The 19,731-nt window shown below is 36.3% G+C and overlaps 2 protein-coding genes across 2 annotated transcripts in view; both read left to right on the plus strand.

Annotated features, from left to right (window-relative positions):
- Positions 1–7,694, plus strand: part of sgip1b (SH3GL interacting endocytic adaptor 1b) — a 37,702-nt gene extending 30,008 nt beyond the window's left edge. Inside the window, exon 24 of the mRNA XM_067362378.1 lies at positions 6,421–7,694. Within this exon, the coding sequence (XP_067218479.1) occupies positions 6,421–6,443 (23 nt within the window). The 3' untranslated portion in view covers positions 6,444–7,694. The remainder of the gene's footprint in view (positions 1–6,420) is intronic.
- A 5,215-nt stretch (positions 7,695–12,909) lies between these two features.
- On the plus strand, positions 12,910–19,293 carry dynlt5 (dynein light chain Tctex-type family member 5). Its single transcript, XM_067363814.1, has 5 exons — positions 12,910–12,919; positions 13,076–13,219; positions 13,318–13,409; positions 18,041–18,165; positions 18,372–19,293. Exons 2-5 carry the CDS (start codon positions 13,107–13,109, stop codon positions 18,573–18,575), a joined length of 534 nt encoding a protein of 177 aa, XP_067219915.1. The 5' UTR covers positions 12,910–12,919; positions 13,076–13,106; the 3' UTR covers positions 18,576–19,293.
- Positions 19,294–19,731: the final 438 nt, after the last annotated feature.

Raw genomic sequence — 19,731 nt, forward strand, 5'->3', positions numbered from 1 at the left:
GTCTGATTAAAACACTGGAAAAGTTCTAGTCCTTACAGTCTTTATTTAATTCAGGATGCTTGAGTCTTGGATTCTTTGGCTGACCCAAGCACAAAGATACAGGGAGCAAATAAACATGACAGATGTTTTTAGGACAGGATTAACAGGATGGATAGGATGATCAGGATGGTCTTTTAATCACTACAAACCATACAAAAAGATAATCAGACTCAAACAATTCATAAATAAACATTAACAAATATATATATATAATATATATTCAATCCACAATGATTATTAAACCCAATCCAAATAATTCAAATAAACAAATTCAAACCATACAATTGACAAAAACAAACTTACGTAACGCATCCTAGACAACTCAAAGGACATGGTTGGGTGCCCATTCAAACACCCACTCCTCACCAATGCAAAAGAACAAAGGAAGGAAATGAGGTCTATTTATAGACCTTAACCAAAGAATTATGGGTAATGTAGTACACCAAATATGGTTATGCAAGTTACTGGGATTTATGGGAAATGTAGTACAAAAAGAATAAAAAATAAAAAAAAAGGAAAAAAATAGGCCAATTTACAACAGCCGCCCCCAAATACAGTCATGTATTTGCCATTACTTGTCAATTTCAGGTAATGGGATCAACTTAGCAACTGGTCGTACATACGTTTTTCCATTAATAACTGTAATATATATAATTATAATAATAATTTCTGCTGCTCTAACACGCCTATCCTGACTAGGTAAAAGGCGTACTACACTGCCAATAGGCCATGATGCTCTTGGGAGTTGAGGATCAATAACTAACACTACAGCAGAGTCATTTAGATTAGGATTTTCTCTATTCCATTTTTGACAAAGCTGCTGACTTGGTAGATAATTTCTAATAAAGGATGTCCAAAACTGATCAACAAGGACCTGACTATGACGCCAAGATCTACGGCCAAGGAGCTTAGTGTTGGCGTAAATCACCTGGGGTAGAGAAGAGTCTCGCCGCCCCATGAGGAGGAGATTTGGGGTAATAGGGTCAAGGTCTGAAATGTTAGAAGAGGTGTAACCAAGTGGTTTTGAATTTAACACTCCTTCAACTTCTGTAAGAACGGTCCGTAGGACTTCCTCTGATACGGTTTGGCTGCCAATTACCACTCGCAGAGCTGTTTTAACCGAACGGATCTCTCTTTCCCATAAGCCTCCAAAATGAGGAGCTTGTGGAGGATTGAACTTGAATTTGATCTGCTGATTTTCCAATTTGACTTGTAACTCAGTAGTAAGGCTCTGGAAAGCTTCCTTTAATTCTCTTGCAGCTCCACGGAAATTACTTCCTTGATCACAAAGAATCTCATAAGGCTGACCTCTCTTGGATATAAAACGGCGTAGGGCCATTAGAAAGCTGTCCACACCTAAGCTGGTTAACAAATCAAGATGTAGACATCGAGTGGTCTGACACTTAAACAGAATGCCCCATCTCTTCTCTGTTCTACGACCAATCTTGACATGGAGAGGACCGAAACAATCCATTCCGGTGGACCAAAAGGGAGGTTTGAACACTCTGAGCTTGGAAAGTGGAAGGTCTGACATTTGAGGTATAGATGGCTTAGCTCTCCACTTCCTACATTCCAAACAAGACCACTGATGTTTTTTAATGGCTTGTCTCCCTCTAATTATCCAATAATTACGCCGAAGTTCTGAGAAAACTCTCTCTGGACCAGGATGGAAAAGTTTCTCGTCATAGTCCTTGATAATTAAACTGGATAATGGATGCTTGGGGTCAAGGACGACTGGATGAACCATTCCAGGCTCCATATCCTCTGCTCGTCTGAGTCTGCCACCCACTACAATAAGTTGTGTTTCTTCTCGGAATTCAGGAGAAAGTGTAAGGAGACGGCTTTGATGTTCAATGGGCTTTCCTTCCTTTAAACACTGGTACTCAGAGGGAAAGCTTTGTTGCTGGGCTTTCCTTAACAGAAGGGTTTGGACTGAGGAAGGGTCACAAGAGTCTGGACTATGTTGTCGCAATAACTCAGTTATGGCAGATGTCAACTCTGCCCAAGACTGGAAACAGGAGGGGTCTGGGAGTGCAAGATCTTCCAGTTGTGTTAGCCCACAAAAGAGTGGTTTGCGAAGTTCAGGATCAGAACTATCAGGTCCGGATACTAGATTTTGCGGCCACTGATGTGGAGGATATTTCAGGAATGATGGACCTTGTCGCCATCTATGATCAGGTTTGGCTAGCTCAACGAGTGTTTTACCTCTAGTAATGTCATCTGCTGGATTCTGCCCAGAAGGGATATATCTCCAAGAAGAAAGATCAGTCAGTTCCAGGATTTCAGTGACTCGATTTGCTATGAAAACTTTATAACGGCAGGAGAGGGAATGCAGCCAGGACAAGACAGTTGTTGAGTCAGACCATAAAATAGTTTTTGTCAGAGGAAGAGTCAGTTCCTTCTGCAGTAATTTAGAAAGCTGTGCACCTGTTAGAGCAGCACAAAGTTCAAGGCGAGGGATGGATATTTGCCTTTTTGGGGCAACTCGAGATCTTGCCATGATGAAGGAAGTATGTACCGCACCTTTTATCTGTTTCCATTCTCAAATAGGCTACTGACCCATATGCACTCTCTGAGGCATCACAAAATATATGCAATTCCCTGGATGCAATTTGCTCTGAAGGTGAAGTTAAATAACAGCGAGGAAGCTGTATCAATGACAGATCAGTGAATTCAGTTTCCCAAGCCTTCCAGGCCTGTTGAATAGGACTTGGCATAAGAGGGTCATCCCATCCCCGAGACTTCATCCAGCATTGTTGTACAATGACCTTAGCTCGCGTTGTGAATGGAGTAATATAACCTAACGGGTCATATTGACTAGCAAGGACTTTATAGATATTACGCATAGTTGTTTCTTTACACTCCATGCTTCGTGATCGGTACCCCAATGAATCAGAGGGGCAGTGCCAGCTCAGACCCAAAGCTCCTTCTTTAGGCTCCAAACGGTCTTGACTTATCCAGAGTTCAGAACTCTCCGACCTGGCTTCAGGAGGAAGATGTCTAACAACATCAGGCTGGTTACTTGCCCACTGTCTGATTTCAAATCCCCCACTCATCAATAAAGAACGCATGCAGTCAAGGTGGCTCTTTGCAGCTTGCATATTTTGGAAACTCTCTAGACAATTATCTACATAGTATGACTGAAGTACAGAATTCGCTGTATCTTCGTATCCTTCTGAATGGTCACAGACATGCTTTTCTAAAGCATATATTGCGCAACATGGACTACATACTGTGCCAAACGGCAAAACTTGCCATTCGTAGACATCAGGTGGATTTGACCTTTGCATATTGCGCCACAGGAAACGTAGGAGAGGACGATCTTCTGGTAGTAGCCTAACTTGGTGAAACATAGATTTTATGTCCCCACTAATTGCCACTGGATACTGGCGAAATCGGAGTAAGACACCAAGTAAGGAGGGGCCCAATTGTGGACCAGGAAGAAGCTGGTTGTTCAGTGATGTACCTTTGTACTGATAAGAGCAATTGAAGACTATTCGTGGTTTCCCATTATGCTCCACAAGATGGTGAGGGATATACCATGATTCAGAAGACGTGTCATGAGGAGGTTCCACTTTGGAAATATAACCGGACTTCTCCAACTTGGCAATTTCTTGGTCATAGACAGCCACAGATTTAGGATTTCGTTGGAGACGGCGTTCGATACCTCTGAGGGAGGACATAACTGCATTCGGTGAAGCTCGTAACTGTATAGCTGAAGCAGCACGCAGTAAAGGAGTGGCATATCTTTGCACACCATCAACATCAACTCTTTTAGTCTTAGAGGATAACAAGTCCACAGCTTCTTGATCCTGCTTGGACCTGGTAATGACCTTCTCATTTCTAATTGCCATAATTTCTCCACATCATGGCGAAGATCCTCTACAGGGTTAGTAAAGGTAAAAAGACACTGCGTCTCATCACTGTTGGGAATTGGTATTGGACCTTGCAGTACCCAACCCAATTTTGTATGGATAGCAGCCGGAGATTTCGGTGGTCCGGAATACACCTGATCAATTGGGTTTATCAGGTGTGGATAGTCTGCACCGATAAGGATAAGTGGTTGGACGTTAGAGAATGCTGGAAGAGGTAGACCACGAAGATGTCTAAAGCGTCTCTGCAAAATCTCGACAGGGTACGTCTGTTCTGCCAATCCCAATCTGGCAGCAGAAAAGGCATTGGAAATGGTATACTTCTTTTCTGGGTTGGCAGTTGAGGATATTTCAAAGGTTACAGAAGAGCCTTCGAGTGCAATAGTATCTTGCCGTACGGTGCGAACAGTTAAGGACTCGGCTTGGCCCTTGAGGCCCAAATAGTCAGATGCTCGAGGTAGCAACATGGTACGTTCTGAACAGTCATCAAGGATGGCATAAGTTTGCAGGGATTGACCTTTATGATGGAGAAGTAACTCAACAACTTTCAGCAGCACCTTGCTGGAACCTCCAAGTCGACTAAGATAGAATGTACCGTTATCCTGGTCACGACAGTTAACTCCATGAAGAATACCAAGATGTCGACCTTTACACTGTGGACAGGGTTTTTTCAGGTCACAGTCAACAGCCAGATGGTTAAGCCCACACCTCCAACATCTTTTATTCTGTCTAATCCATGCACCCTTTTTGGTGTCTTCTAGAGCTTTAAAGGAGGGACACAGACCAATGAAATGTTCTCCACTGGAACAATATACACATGAAAACTTGGAACTCTGCTTTGTCTCTTACAATTTGGGATTGCTTATTTGTGGATCTTGATACAACAGAATTGCCATTAGCTCCATACAAAACTGTTCGAGTATTAATGTGGACCTTTGATTGAGGTTTACTCGGGAGTGGGTTTGGGAAGTCACTAACTTGATCAGCCATCGCCTGACATTCAGCCTCTTCCTGAAGCCAGGCAGAAAAGTTAATCAGGTTGTAGCTTTGACCATGTAGGACAGCACGAACATAGCGGGCAAAGTTGGTCACATTTTCTGTGGGCAGTTTACCAAGTAGTCGCTGTACATGAGAAGCACAGGCTAGTTCAGATTGAGCATGATCTTGACCCAAAGATTGGAGCATGCCAACCAAAGCTCGAACTTTCAGAGCAAAGCTACCAAATGCTCTGCTGTCACCTGGTCTCACCTTGGGAAGAGCTAAGATGGCTTTGATTTCTCTCAAAACTAATTGATGGGGTTGGCCATACTTCTGTTGTAATGCAAAGAGAGCCATACTGTTTTTACAACAATTAGACAAGGGCAGCCAGTAACGTCTGGATCTGCACAGGTGAATCAACAGACTAGGTAAGCAAGCAAGGACAATAGCGAAAAATGGCAGATGGAGCAATAATAACTGACATGATTCATGATAACATGATATTTTTAGTGATATTTGTAAATTAGCAACATGCTAACGAAACATTTAGAATGACAATGTACTGTTAAATGTGGTTAAAGTTACCATCATTTCTTACTATATTCACGGAGACAAGAGCCGTCGCTATTTTCATTTTTAAACACTTGCAGTCTGTATAATTCATAAACACAACTTCATTCTTTATAAATCTCTCCAACAGTGTAGCATTAGCCACAGAGCACAGCCTCAAATTCATTCAAAATCAATGTAAACATCAAAATAAACACTGTACTTACGCGATTAGACATGCTGCATGACGAACACTTTGTAAAGATCCATTTTGAGGGTTATATTAGCTGTTTGAACTTTTTTTTATGTTGTTTAAGGCAAGCGCGAGCTCTTGGGGCGTGGAGCACCAGATTTAAAGGGCCACACACCCTGAATCGGCTCATTTGTAATTATGCCCCAAAATAGGCAGTTAAAAAAATGAATTTAAAAAAAATCTTTAGGGTATTATGAGCTGAAACTTCACAGACACATTCAGGGGACACCTTAGACTTATATTACACGTTTTAAAAAAAAGTTCTAGGGCACCTTTAACCCCAGGTAAAGGGGTAATTAGGGGTATTTAGATGCGGGATTAAAACCGCTTTTACATGGTTTATATATGGTTTTTGCGGTGACAGCCAAACGTGTGGGGGGAAAAAAAATGTATAGTACAATTGGCAAAGTATAATAAGGGCAAAGTATAAATTAGAGCTTTTACATAAACAAGTCACGTGCTGCGCTTGTTTAATCAATGACACTGACACCACAAATATTCAATTAAGGCCATTAACCCAGGATTTAGGAATGTAGTTTGAAATAGCAGTTTATAAATCCCAAGGACTAATTGTTAACCCTTGGTAAATTATGAGCAGTGTGAAACGTGAGGCAAGAAAACCCAGGATTCCGTTTGCCCTGGGTTTAGAATGACCCAGGGTTAATTAGATAAAGAGTTTATTTTTTTACAGAGTCTGATTTACAAATTTGCTGTTTTTGTATTCCACAGGTAAATATCTGGCAGACAACTGACCTGGCCGCAGCGACAACCTACTGGATGGGCTGTGAGTGGGACATTAGGATGCTCTTTTGGCACTACAAAGACTTTCAAAAATGTTTTTATCAAAATTCCAGAAGTACAACACTCAAAATCTCACTTATAATGTCTGGTGTAGAATATCATCAGTGCGTTCTGTGGGTGTGTGTATGTGAATATTAGCAAATATTTTGTGTGTATATGATAAAACTTCAGGACAAATGCAATACGTGGACTTTTTCCGCTGGGTTCTTGCAGAAGGCAGTTTCCTTTTTCACTTATTGCACATTCTCCCTTTGACCCAAACCAAACACTCCTAGTGACATTACAATGTAATGATACTAGGGTTCACATTTAGGAACACACATGTCAGCAGTGTTTGGTTTTCTTTTAGTTATTTTGACAGATTCTAAATAATTTGATTTAACTAACATGAAGTCTCAGTTCCCAAACAATGCTACAGATAACACTTTACAATGAGATTCAGTTTGTTAACATTAGTTGATGTATTAAGCCCGAGACACAACTAGGCGATAATCGGCCGTCGAGCAATGATGCGATTCAGCATGTTGAAGCAGCATCAGTGCCGTCGATGTGAGAGAACTCTGATTGGCTGTTCAGCTTAGTGAACGAGAATAAAAGCAAAAGTGATGAACGTGAGCAAAGAAGTCGAGACGGTACAAACAGAAGGCTGTTAGATCATCTTACCCATGCATTCCAATGCGCTAAAATTTTCATAATAACATGAGCCGACTTGAATGAAGAAAGGGATCAGCTTGATTGATCTTCAAAATGGTAAGCAAGCACTGCTTTGTTTACGGTTTGAACATTATATCTGCAGTCCTGTTTTCAGTTTCCCTTTTTGAATGATGAAAATAGACTATTGACACTTGCTGATACAGACAGTTATTTCCTTACACGCAGGCGCAGAATGCATGTGCTAGTTAACAGTCGCTAGTAGTCCTTTTGGTGTGTTCAAGTGCAGCTGTTTGGCCGATACGCAGCCGTCGTGAGGCGATGACACAGTCAGCTTTCCTTGCCACTATTTCTTTGACGTCGGCTTGGTGTGTCACAGGCTTTAGGTATATCATGAACTAACAACAATATTGTTACAGCCTTTTTTAATCTAGGTTAATGGTAATTTCTGTATATACGCTACCATTCAAAAGAAGTAATAAATAAGATTTATTTTTTTAAAGAAATTAATACTTTTATTCAGCAAGGATGCATTAAATTACAGAAGAGGATTAGAGTCAAGCAATAATAAAAAAATAAAACCATCTCGAGATTAAAGTTGTTAAATTTTGAGAAAAAATTCATTACATTTCGAGAAAAAAGTCGAGATAAAATGTTGAGAATAAAGTCATTAAATTACAAGGAAAAAGTTGTTAGATTATGAGAACAAATTTGTTAAATTATGAGAAGAAAAATCGTTAAATTTCAAGAAAAAAGTCGAGATAAAATGTTGAAAATAAAGTAATTATATTACGAGAACAAATTCGTAATTTAACAAATTTGTTCTCGTAATTTAACGAGTTTTTTCTCATAATTTAATGAGTTTATTCTCAACATTTTATCTCGACCTTTTTTTAGAAATTTAGCAAGTTTTTTTTCTCTAAATTTAACAACTTTAATCTCGAGATGGTTTTATTTTTTTATTATTGCTTGGCCCTAATTCTCTTCCGTATTAAATTGACCAAAAATGACAGTAAAGACATTTATGTTGTGATTTCTATTTCTCTATTCATCAAATAATCCTAAAAAAAATGATCATGGTTTCCACAAAAATATTAAGCAACACACAAAACTGTTTACAATTGATGATAATAATAATAATAATAATAATAAATGTTTCTTAAGCAGCAAATCAGAATATTTGAATGATTTCTGAAGGATCATGTGACACTGAAGACTGGAGTAATGATGCTGAAAATTCAGCTTTGACATCACAGGAATAAATTACATATTTTAAAATATATTCAAATAGAAAAGATTTCTTTTCAATTGTAATAATATTTCACAACATTACAGTTTTTACTATATTTTTATCAAATAAATGTATCCTTGGTGAGCAGAAGAGACTTCTTTCAAAACTATTAAAAAATCTTACTGACCCCAAACATTGTGAGCAGAAAAAATAACATTAATGTATTATGAACAAAATATGAATTAACTATAAAAGTAAATTTATGAATTAACATATTAATCATACCTAGATTAATAATGGTGTAAAAAATGTTGTTCTTTATTAGTTTATGGTGCCTAAACCATCAACTAATGTTAGTGAATTAACCCTTAATGTAAAATGATGAGAAATACAGAGACATGCTTCCACACAAAATATTCTGTTCCGTATCATCTTAAAAAGCCTCTTACGTCAGTGTTAATGTTGATTTGATGTTATTGGTGAAGGCATGTTAGGATGCATCACTGACTAGTTGGCCTGTAGCCCTTTTGTTAAATGAAGTGCTTAAACATGGATATGAATATGACATTCATAATTAATGCAAAAAGTGATGCCTACCTTTTTTTTTTTTTTTTTTTTTTTTTTTTTTTAATCATTTATTTATTTAGACATTTTAGGAAAATTAAACTCCATTTGTGTCAGGGATGCAGAATTCCTTAAGGTGAAATGAATTTAAGGAATTGGTCAAATATAACCTATTTTCCTTTTGGTTTTCCACAATGTGGATTTTATTTTCCCAAAACATTGTACTGTAGCAATATTTAAAGATAATGTGTAAAAATGTAAGATAGAAATTGTTAAACATGTATCCAAATGGATATGATTTGTATGTCTCGTCATAGAACAGATTTCATGACAGTTTATTGTTAGTATTTACAGTTCATGGTGGCACTTTATTTTTATTTATTAATGTTTAAAATTCATGTAATTTATTTTATGCCTAGTTCTGTGGTTTGCAATGGATTCCAAACAATTACTAGACTGTTTTATTGTTCAAAAAAGGGAAAGAAACAGCATTTTATTGGACTAGTACAGAAGAACATTTATGACATCCTTTCATTTATCACTTCCTTTACTGTATTGTGTTGTCAGCTCACATATTTTGGTAAGTAAGGAAATGCTCATCTTTTTCTGTTTTTTTTTTTTTTTTTTTTTTTTTGCTGAGACTTTGTCACAAGACTCATAAAATGTGGATCATTGCCTTTAAAACTGTGAGATTATCCATCCAAGTGTGTAGAAATTTTGACTAGAAAAGCCTCAAATATCTCTAGTCATAGAGATCTAGTTTGGGTATATACATGATGTTCCTGGATAACCTTCAGTTGTGTGCTTTGGCTAATCTGGTTTTAGTTAAGTGATACATTATTTCTGCCGTTAATTAAGTTTACTTTATTTCAGTGGTTTGGAGGCCTTACCTGACCTTAAAAATGGAGGGATTGATAGACAACTGCTGCTTGCGGATGGTTCATTCTAGTTAAAACATGATCCATCTCTCATTTTATAAAATATGTATTTATTACTTTTTATCCCACTGATGTTGTGGTATTGTGTTTGTCAGCTAACTTGCATCTTGTTCATTCATTGTTCAGAAAATGGAATATGCAAACATTTCATGCATAGAATAAACTCTCCCCAGATTTTAAGAGAATATAGAGACTGAAAATGCTAAATATATCAAAAGTGAAAATAATGTAATGTCTTGGAAATAAAATCAAGAAATTCATGTTTAACATTCTTTGTTTCTTGTTAGTCATTGTCACTAACACAATATATGCAAATACACTTAAACTAAACCTCTTGCAAGAACTTTGTATTTCTTGTTGCAGGGATAAAATTACTAGTGTATATATTCTTAGATTTTAGAAGTATATGAGTTTAAGAGAAATACAATGGGTACGGAAAGTATTCAGACCCCTTCAATTTTTCACTCTTTGTTATATTGCAGCCATTTGCTAAAATCATTTAACTTCTTTTTTCCCTCATTAATGTACACACAGCACCCCATATTGACAGAAAGACAGAATTGCTGCAGTGATGTTTGACTTTCGACAACTTTCTCCTATCTCCTGACTGCATCTCTGGAGCTCAGCCGCAGTGATCTTTGGGTTCTTCTTTAACCCCTCACCCACCACGGCTCTTCTCCCCCGATAGCTCATTTTGGCCGGACGGCCAGCTCTAGGAAGGGTTCTGGTCGTCCCAGACATCTTCCATTTAAGGATTATGGAGGCCACTGTGCTCTTAGGAACCTTAAGTGCAGCAGAAATGTTTTTGTAACCTTGGCCAGATCTGTGACTTGCCACAATTCTGTCTCTGAGCTCTTCAGGCAGTTCCTTTGACCTCATGATTCTCATTGGCTCTGACATGCACTGTGAGCTGTAAGGTCTTATATAGACAGGTATGTGGCTTTCCTAAACAAGTCCAATCTGTATAATCAAACACAGCTGGACTCAGATGAAGGTGTAGAACCATCTCAAGGATGATCAGAAGAAATGGACAGCACCTGAGTTAAATATGAGTGTCACAGCAAAGGGTCTGAATACTTAGGACCATTAACAAAATCCACATTTTATCAAATAGTGTATATTATGAACTGTGTTCAACATAAAAGCTTTTGCAATTTGACCACAGAAAGGCCGCGTTGCTTTATTATTTGATTAATACGAAATCACACTATAAATAATTTTTGCTTATAAACAGTAGATCACGTGTACGTGACCAAGCAAAGTCAGCATTACCAGGGTTGGGCAAAAAACATCAAAATATATTTTAAAATAAAATACCTTCATTTTAAGTGTATCAAAATAAACTACAAAATACAGCCGCCACACTGTATCAAAATAAACTACTGTATTTTTGTATTTTAAAGATACTATAAAATACTTTTACAAGGGAGCATGAAATTTCATCGCAAAACTTCCATCAATTGGCCTATCAGTTGATTAAGTGAACAATGTTTGATAGCTTTTCTCTGCCAGAGTACTATATACAGTAGGATATTTGGATTAAAATATCCAAAAACCACTAGAACAATGTTATATATTTTGTTGACTTGTGTACTTACATTATCCCAAATGTTTCCAAGAATGTTTAAATCCAGAGAAATAAGCAATTTTAACCAGGACACGGGCTGTGTCCGTGTATCGCCTATCAATGACATCATACCAGCGTTACCCTCGATTTCTGGTTTTATTTTGTAGAAACCACGGAAACACCAAAGAAAACGAATCATGTTATATAGCTGCTTGTTTAAATCTTGTTTTCTTGATTTACGGTGAGTATCATGTTTTACCATGACTAATATCGATCTAGCTTACTGCAGTGTGCAACAAGTGTCTCATAGCAGTCGCCGAGCGAACGCAGAGTAGCACTATAAACAACTTTCAACACAAATTTATCTAATATGATAAACAGCGCTGCGTTACCCCACATACGCTAGACCGGCGGCTGTGGCATAATAAAAGTTCCACTACTCTCGAGACGTGTTTCAGCTTCGTCTCTCATTAGCAGTCTCTCCAGTGGTCTCATTCAGCTCCAACATCACTCGGCCCAGCTCTGCTTCATACTACAGCAACGTTAATACTCTCATCCATAAACATGATTTCTGACTGAGTCCCGCCCCGATTCTTTTCCACCGGCTGTAGATGTGAAGACAACACATCCCATGATTCCACAAAAACAAGGAAAAGCGACCGAATAAGCAACGAAAATGTACATATCCTTGTGATCTCCCAGATGAAAGTTTTAAAGTAACCCACAGTTTAATGTTTAACAGTTTGCAAATGACTCATCATTGTATCCTAATTTAGTTATTTGGTGTTTGGTAACGAAGAGCCTACTTTGCCTCAGCAACACTGACTCAATGACAAACAAGTCATTCATAAGAAGACAACTTATGGCACCTATTCATAGCACTAATTAATCATTTGATTGTTATTCATAAATATAGGGGGCTGCTGCTCGTATAATAGTCTTCAAAAACATTATGTAAATTGGTAAACTATTTAGCCTAAACTATTAAAACAAACACCAAAACTTAACATCTGTTCTGAACTCAACAAGTCTGGGGCAGGCAAACCACTGAGTAAGCACCAATCAGAGGCTGCATTTTGATGATGTCGTCATGTAGACTTCTTACAAAGTATTTTACAGTATTTTAAAACTACAAAAATACAAAACACTAAAGTAGTTTGATACAAAATACAAAGCCAATTTCATCAACCCTATCAAATACAAATTACAAAATACTATTACGTATTTGAAATACATGTATCATAAATACTGCCCATCCCTGAGCATTAACTTACATAATCTAAACATAATGTTCGCCATAGAATTAGTAATATCGCTGGCAGGATATGCCACCCAGAGCCTGATGCTGCCCAATATATGTATCAACTGATACTACCCAAAGTGAAAATGAAATCCACTGTTGTCAAGGCAACGTTTGTCAACAAGCCTGTGGCGGTCCTGAGCATTTCCGGTTTGTGGAACAGACGCATCAAAGCGGTAAGTGCATTTTGCTGCCATAAAAGTTATGTAGCCTACAAGTGTTTTAGTTTATATTACGATATATTTTATCAAGAGAAACAAGCGTTTAATACACTAGTACATTTTTAGTGCTTTACCAATGTAAATGTATGTCTTTTTTTATGTCTTCCGTAGAATTGATACAATTCAGTCGATTTTCCGCGAAATGTCTGATTTAGCAAAAGAAAAAGCAGCACGTCTGCTGAAGAAACGTGGAAGTGTGTCTTCTCTGGGCAGTCATGAAGTCAGAGCTAAAGACACTTTTGGCAAAACTAAGGAGTGAGTTACTGTCATTCCTTAACATCTAAGTTAACAACATAACAAAATAATAAGAAAAAGTGTAAGTAAAATAGTATGGATCATGTGTTTCTCTGTAGCTCTATCAGCACTGTGTCCTACATGGAAGAACCTGGACATCATGATGATATTCCACGACCTACAGTGCAAATGGAGAACACCTATCGGCTCAGTGAGTCTCTTTTCCTTGAGTCTCTTTTCGTTTTGAAGTCGCTTTGGATAAAAATGACTTACATGTAAATGTAATGACTGTTATGGAGATAATAATCTCAGCAAACAAATGATATTCACTAATAAATACACCAAAATGATTTCACATGAGAGGGTATTTCCTGTTATGCAGTATATTTTCATCTCTTTGTTGTATATGTTGTATATTTGTCTTAATATATTATCACAATTAAGTAAGCATAGTTTCTGTATACTAGTATTTATTAAGATATCTATATATATATATATATATATATATATATATACAGTACAGACCAAAAGTTTGGAACCACTAAGATTTTTAGTAAAAACAGTAATATTGTGAAATATTATTACAATTTAAAATAACTGTTTTCTATTTGAATATATTTCACAAAGTAATTTATTCCTGTGATGGCAAAGCTGAATTTTCAGCATCATTACTCCAGTCTTCAGTGTCACATGATCCTTCAGAAATCATTCTAATATGCTGATCTGCTGCTCAAGAAACATTTAATGTGTACAATTGTACAGAATATTTGTGTACAATATTTTTTTTCAGGATTATTTGATGAGAAAGTTCAAAAGAACAGTGTTTATCTGAAATCTAATCTTTTGTAACATTATAAATGTCTTTACTGCCACTTTTGATTGATTTAATGCATCCTTGCTGAATAAAAGTATTCATTTCTTTTCAAAAAAATAAAAATAAAAATTCTTACTGACCACAAACTTTTGAACGGTAGTGTATAATGCTACAGAAGCTTTGTATTTCAGATAAATGCTGTTCTTTTGAACTTTCTATTCATCAAGGAATCCTGAAAAAAAAAGTACACAACTGTTTTCAACATTGAAAATAATCATAAATGTTTATTGAGCAGCAAATCAGCATATTAGAATGATTTCTGAAGGATCATGTGACACTGAAGACTGGAGTAACGATGCTGAAAATTCAGCTTTGCATCACAGGAATAAATTACTTTGTCAAATATATTTAAATAGTACACAGTTATTTTAAATTGTAATAATATTTCACAATATTACTGTTTTTACTGTATTTTTAATTAAATAAATGTAGCCTTGGTGAGCAGACGAAACTTCTTTTAAAAACATTAAAAATGGTTCCAAACTTTTGGACTGTACTGTATAGATATATACATATATATATTCTTCATTTCTTTAATCAAGATGTTTTAAGGGTTTGTTCACCCAAAAACAAAAATTATGGCATTAATTACTCACCCTCATGTCGTTCCAAACCCGTTCATCTTTGCAATACAAATGAATATCTTTTTAATTATATCTGAGGCCTTGTTTACGCCTGGTATTACAGTTTTTCACAATTGCTGAAACACATTTCTTGAAAAGCAATTTTCTCACAACAATAAACACAAAACTAAATCTTCAAACTGTATTTACAAAACCCCTTACACTTCTGGCAAAATTAAACTACCGGCTCAAAACCATTTCACCTGTACTTTCACATCATGCACACAGCCAGTCAATATATAAACATTACAGATCATTCATTACACACTACATAGAAAAATGGAGAACACGGCATCCAGAGTATCTAGTTACAGGGGAAAAAAGTATATTGTAAACAGTAAACAAAATTTGCAATTAGTAATTTAAAGTGTATATATTGTGTACTGTATGTACTGCAAGTATTGTATTGTATTGAATATCATATAATAATTGAATGGCTTTATATTCAGCACTTTCATACTGTAAAAATACAGTAGCCCAAATCCAAAAGGTCAATGAAATCTGCGTAAAAAGCATGTTACAGCACACTCAAAAAAAGTTGTGCAACTGCAAATCAAGGTCAATGAGTGATTCATTCTGCCTCAGCATCATGTCTTCATGTTGGGTCCAGCCTGAGACTATGTCCACATCACAGGCAATAGGTGCGTTTAAAAGTCCAATCTGAATGAAAATGCTCCATATAAACATGTCAATAGGCCAAACCGAATTAAATTGTAATTAGTTTGAGAGGGGCGGGATACAACTTTCTATAACCCAAACAAAATAAAAACTCTGCCATGTAAACGCGTTAAACCGATTTCTTTGTGTCTACGTTATCACGTCAAGTGGTAAGGGGTTGTCAGAATGCATAATGGCAGTGGCAAAATCAAACTGGAGTAAAACTGAAACAACACATTTAATAAATACACTGAAGGAACTCGTTTATTATTACTACAGACCTTCATCCACACGCTTCTGCTTTTCGGAGGAAGGAGGGGTAGTATTGAGATGCTCCGAGATGCACTGGTACCAAAAAGTCAGCTTCCTGCACCTGTCTTTTTCTTATTCCTTCCAGCAGTAATATGCTACAAATTCACACTGTTGCTTGATGGAGAGCAACACTTTACATAAAAATAGCGTGCATAAGAAATAACGGAACTCCATGTTGACAGGACATAAGCTACATGTAATGTGCGAATGTCACAAAATCATTCTGACTGAAAGCGGCGGCGCATGTAAACACCATATCAGATTAGATAACGTGTCATGTAAACAGTCCACTGAATCTTTCAATCGGAATGACAAAAAAGTGTACATGTAAACGTGGCTAATTTTGTCTTTTGCCAGGCAAAGGGAAAAACATTTTAGAACTTATTTACACCTGTATTTACCGTCATCCATTTCTCTTCTCCACATCTTAAAAGGTTAGTTCACCCAAAAATGAAAATAATGTCATTTATTACTCACCCTCATATCATTCTACAGCTGTAAGACCTTCATTCATCTTCGGAACACAAATTAGGATATTTTTGATGAAATCCAATGGCTCAGTGAGGCCTCTATTGAGAGCAAGGCTATTCAAACTCTCAAGATCCATAAAAGTACTAAAAACACAGTTCATGTGAGTACAGTGGTTCAATCTTAATATTATAAAGCAACAAGAATACTTTTTGTGTGCCAAAAAAACAAAATAAAGACTTTTCAACAATATCTATATGGGCCAATTTCAAAACACTGCTTCATGAAGCTTCTGAGCTTTATGAATCTTTTGTTTCGAATCAGTGATTCAGATCTCATATCAAACAGCTAAAATGCTGAAATCACGTGACTTTCACGCTCTAGTTCACTGACTCAATCCGTAAAGTTTTTTTTAAATCGGCCCATATAGATATTGTTGAAAAGTATTTATTTTGTTTTTTTGGCACACAAAAAGTATTCTTGTCACTTTATAAATATAGAATCGCTGAACTCACATGAACTGCTTCAAACATGTTTTTAGTACCTTTATGGACCTTGAGAGTTTGAATAGCCTTGCTCTCAATAGAGGTCTCACTGAGCCATCGGATTTCATCAACAATATCTTAATTTGTGTTCCGAAGATGAACGAAGGTCTTACGGCTGTAGAACGACATGAGGGTGAGTAATAAATGACATTATTTTCATTTTTGGATGAACTAACCCTTTAATACTAGGTATAAACATGGCCTGAGAGAATTCTGTCCCTCCATTGACAGCCTATGCAACTACCACTGTGTCTACACCGGATGTGAGCGGAGCGACACAATGCGTCAAAAGATGATAGAACCCATTATAATCAGTGATATTGTCTGCGCTGGATGCAGCACGACACGACGCTACACAACAAATTCCTGACAGTAAACGGATTCCCTGTTCTATTTCTGAAGTAGTCCAAGTGCTTTGCAACGGTCGGTTTGTCGCGTTCAGTGTAGACAGCTTTTAGCTGTTGCGGCGCGATACGACACGACAATTGTCGCGTCTGGTGTAGACACTGTGTACCACTTTCAAGCCCCAGAAAGGTAGTAAAGAGTCTCAAGACATTATAAAAGTAATCCTTGTGACTCCAGTGGTTTAACATTAACCTTGGTTTACCTCTTTATTTACAAAATATTCATTTCCAACATGTGTACATGAAAGCACCATGATGCATTTGTGTTGTGTTGATGTGAGAGCAGACTTTGTTACGTGAATGTGTTCAATAATTTGTAAATAAAGTGTTTTTTTGTTTGTTATGGAACAAACAAAAATCACTCATGTTGCTTCATAAAATTGAGGTTAAACCACTGGAGTCGCATGGATTACTTTAATGATGCCTTTACTACCTTTCTGGAGCTTGGAAATAGAAGGACAGAAAGCTCTCAGATTTCATTAAAAATATCTTCATTTGTGTTCCGAAGATAATTTCCCTTTAACTAACAAAAGCAACTCCTAAATGAATCTAACTAATCTTCCAGGCAGTTATTGATCATGTTTGGAACAGCTCAAACATTAATATTAGCAAAGGATTTTGATCATTTTTAAGGTATTGTCTGCTAAACAAAATGACAGAATCATTTTAATAATGTCAACAGTTCAAAAGATGGTAAAAATATCAAAATGAATCTTGCCGACACCCCCATAAGCTCACTGTGCATCTCTCTCTGAGCAATGGCTGACTTGAGCTAATTTTAGCTTTTGTTTTAATACTGATATGCTGTTAATTTCCTTCCTGTGTGTAAATAAACACACTTTGGTGCAGGGTCGTTATTAATTAACCAAATCTAAAAAATTAAAAACAGTTTTCATGACTTGAATTAAATTGCATTTTATCAGTACTATATCGGTAATGCATATTAAATGTTCGAGCAGCCCCGACGCGACGTTTCCCAGTGATAACAGTGAAAGACATTCTGAAGGATGTGTTGACCAGTTACCTGCAGGAGGAGAAATATGAACCTGAGTTGTGCAGGCAGATGACCAAAACAATCTCTGAGGTCGGTTTATTTATTTTTTTAAAAATCTCTCGCTTTGAATTAATTGCATGACAGATCAATACATTTTACATTGTGCTCATGTTTTATTTAGTATATGCATATATATGCAAGTTATAAATATATTATAAATACATAAACATGCATACATATTAATTTAGTATATAGTGTATGTGCTGCTTAAATCTTTGTTGTTATTATAATTTCAGGTTGTCAAGGCCAGAGTTAAAGATTTGATGATTGCTCGCTATAAGTTCATAGTCATCATCAGCATTGGTCAGATCAGAGACCTGAACATACGCATGGGGAGCAGATGCCTGTGGGACGAGACACACGACAATTTCTCCTCGCATACTTTCAAAAACAGCTCACTCTTTGCTGCCGCTACTGTCTATGGTGTCTATTTTGAATGAGTCTGTAAGAATAGTCCTTAGTCAGAGTATTGCCATATTTAATTTTTGACGAGATTGAAACCAAGGCTGTGAGGGAGTGCTTTCAATTGATTGTACTGTTTAACGACATACCGCTTGTTCAGCTGACGGTACGTCTTTCCAAAAAAGTTTCAGTAGACAAAAACCCCATTAAATAGATCTGAAAGATGTGTATTGTGAAAATTATGTGATCTACGATTTTTTATAGTTCATCTCTGTTAAATTCAATATGGCGTCTATCCTGACTAAAGTCTCTGTCAGCTGGGTGTTAGTGACAAGTGAATTTAGCGAGTCAGTGAGCACCACATACAGTAGTGGCCAATAAGGAAACGACAATCGGAAAAAACGACAAAAGGAAAATTGACATCTTCACCCTTTAATCAAATATTGTTAAAAATTTGTTAAAGATATATACTGTATAATATTTTCCTCATATTTTGATGGTTGAAAGGTCTTTAAAAACAAATATCCCCTCCGTACATAACATTTGGCTGCTAGTGCACACTCTCTGGTCATTCTAAAGTTATTGCCTGTGATGCTATTTAATTTTATTTTCATATTATAGAAGCACATTTTGGACATATCTTAATGGCTACTGTCTTAACAAGAAAACGTTTTACCTCATAAACAATTGAAAATATAAATCTCTTTCCATGCATTGAGTTGGAATGTCATCAGTTAATACCTCATTGTATTTTATACCTCAGTCAATAAATCTGTTTTCATCTATCATATCATTTGTTTACTATTATTGATTTGAGAACATATATATATATATATATATATATATATATATATATATATATATATATATATATATATATATTTATGTATATGTATATGTGTGTGTGTATTTTATACATACACTCTAAAAAATGCTGGGTTAAAAACAACCCAAGTTGGGTTAAAATTGGACAAACCCAGCGGTTGGGTTAAATGTTTTCCCAACCTGCTGGGTAGTTTTATTTAAACCAACTATTATTTAAAAATTGCTATATGGCTAGCTTAAAATGAACCCAAAATAGTTGGGAAATTAAAAACCAGATGCAATTAGAGACAACAATAATAGACCAAAGGTGAATGTTTATTAATAAGCTTTAATATTTTATTAATATAAATGTAATAGTTTAATAGTTTA

Source organism: Chanodichthys erythropterus, chromosome 16 (genome assembly GCF_024489055.1).
Source record: "Chanodichthys erythropterus isolate Z2021 chromosome 16, ASM2448905v1, whole genome shotgun sequence".
NCBI classification, from domain to species: domain Eukaryota; kingdom Metazoa; phylum Chordata; class Actinopteri; order Cypriniformes; family Xenocyprididae; genus Chanodichthys; species Chanodichthys erythropterus.

What these genes read in the sequence shown, in the direction of transcription:
- dynlt5 (XM_067363814.1), top strand. Translation starts at nt 13,107, where the DNA reads ATGTCTGATTTAGCAAAAGAAAAAGCAGCACGTCTGCTGAAGAAACGT. An exon ending in ACTTTTGGCAAAACTAAGGA is followed by an intron (nt 13,220 to 13,317) that starts GTGAGTTACTGT and finishes GTTTCTCTGTAG; the next exon opens with CTCTATCAGCACTGTGTCCT. An exon ending in TGACCAAAACAATCTCTGAG is followed by an intron (nt 18,166 to 18,371) that starts GTCGGTTTATTT and finishes TTATAATTTCAG; the next exon opens with GTTGTCAAGGCCAGAGTTAA.